Source organism: Arachis hypogaea, chromosome 13, assembly GCF_003086295.3.
Source record: "Arachis hypogaea cultivar Tifrunner chromosome 13, arahy.Tifrunner.gnm2.J5K5, whole genome shotgun sequence".
Taxonomy (NCBI): domain Eukaryota; kingdom Viridiplantae; phylum Streptophyta; class Magnoliopsida; order Fabales; family Fabaceae; genus Arachis; species Arachis hypogaea.
In genome coordinates this window covers 13,272,258-13,273,825 of record NC_092048.1, presented here as the reverse complement: position 1 = coordinate 13,273,825, position 1,568 = coordinate 13,272,258, and the positions used below count along the sequence as shown (strand labels likewise).

The window sequence follows — 1,568 nt, the reverse complement described above, 5'->3', positions numbered from 1 at the left end:
ATGATCATATTTGAGGACGAGGAGGTACTTGATCTTAGCTTTCGAAAAAGCAACCTGCCACTCAAGATTGCTGAGCCCCCTATCTAAATGTTCAACCAAATTTCCTTTCTTTCAAGTAAACCCCCATCCACTGTACCCCAAATCAATAAGATCACAGTTAGCAATACAAGATTGAAATTTAAAACAAGCGCCTCTGTTTTAAGAACCAGCACGACCTTTCCTTTTAAAATCATGTAAAAAAATATTAAAATCTCCAAATAAACACTAGAAAAGGTTGATACCATTTTTTATTTCTCTAATAGTACCCCAAAGATTTTGTCTGGCAATTTTGTAAGGCTTTCCATAAATGACAGTGAGGAGCCATGGCCTAGACTCACTCCCCTCAACCCTCATATGCACACACTAAGTATTAGGGTTAAGTACTGTTTTCATCCCTAAGGTCTGGGGCGACAATCAAATTTGTCCCTGACCTTTTTTTGTTATTAAAATCATCCTCAACGTTACAAAACGTTATAAAATCATCCTTTACTATTTCAATTTTATTATTTTGACTAAATTACCCTTTATAATTAATAAAAATAATATTAAAAAAAACAAAACAACCCCCTCCCCCCCTCCCGAACCCAAACCCTGCATCTCTTCAGTTTCTTCCCTCTCATCCCTCTCATCCCCTTCTTCTTATCCTTCCTCCTACCTCTTTCTTCGGAACCCCCCATCCCAACCACAACCCCAATTCTTCTTCTCTCTCTTTCCGCCACCGTACCATCTCAGCTCCTGCCTCCTTCTCTACCTTCTTCTCCCCGACGAGGTCCACAACTTCGCCGCCCAGTCCCACATCGTCGTCTCCGTCGACAGCAAAATGCACCGAATGCAGAAAAGCTCATCTTTCAATTCACCATCGGCGAAGTCTCTAGCATGCCAAACACATGATTTTTCGTTCCCGAAGTGCTCCTGCACACTCATCGAAGGTAGAATCAAATGATTGGCGCAGATCTTGAGCGTCTTAGATTGCCTCGTGAGAAGGCAAACCTTTCCAGTTTCCTTGTGCTTCAGGAACTTCACTGTTCCAGCACCTTGCTCCTTCCATTGATTCCCGTCCTTATTGAATCGATATAGCTTGGATTTAAGATCGAGAATAGCATGTTCGTTTTCTTCGCCAGTGGAGACGGTGACCTCTTCGAATTTGACGATTAGAGCTACCTGAGCTCCGGTGTCCTCGTCCTCGCCGGCGGGAGCCTCCTCCTCTTTGCGGTGCTCGGCTTCGGTGTTCGACATGCTAAGATTTAAGAACATAAACATCATTTTTTTAATTCTTTTTAATTTCTGTGGTTGCTGATTTTAGATTTGAAGTGCAATTGATGATTGTTGAACTGTTGTCAAATTTAAATTTTTTAGTGATTTATTTTGTGGTTGTTACTGCTGAATTTGTTATTGTTGAATTTGCTGGATTTGTTGTTGCTGGTGAAGAAGAGAAGAAGAATTGTTGTTGCTAGATTTAGTTGTTGCTGTTGCTGAAGGAGAGAAGAAGAATTGGAGTTTTTTGTGTGGGGGAGGGGGAGGAGGAGGGA

General features: G+C 41.6%; 1 protein-coding gene across 1 annotated transcript; it reads right to left on the bottom strand.

The window, feature by feature from the left end:
- Positions 1–786: 786 nt before the first annotated feature.
- LOC112732699 (ran-binding protein 1 homolog a-like) lies at positions 787–1,275 on the bottom strand. The gene has a single exon (XM_025781455.3). It carries the CDS (start codon positions 1,273–1,275, stop codon positions 787–789), a length of 489 nt encoding a protein of 162 aa, XP_025637240.3.
- Positions 1,276–1,568: the final 293 nt, after the last annotated feature.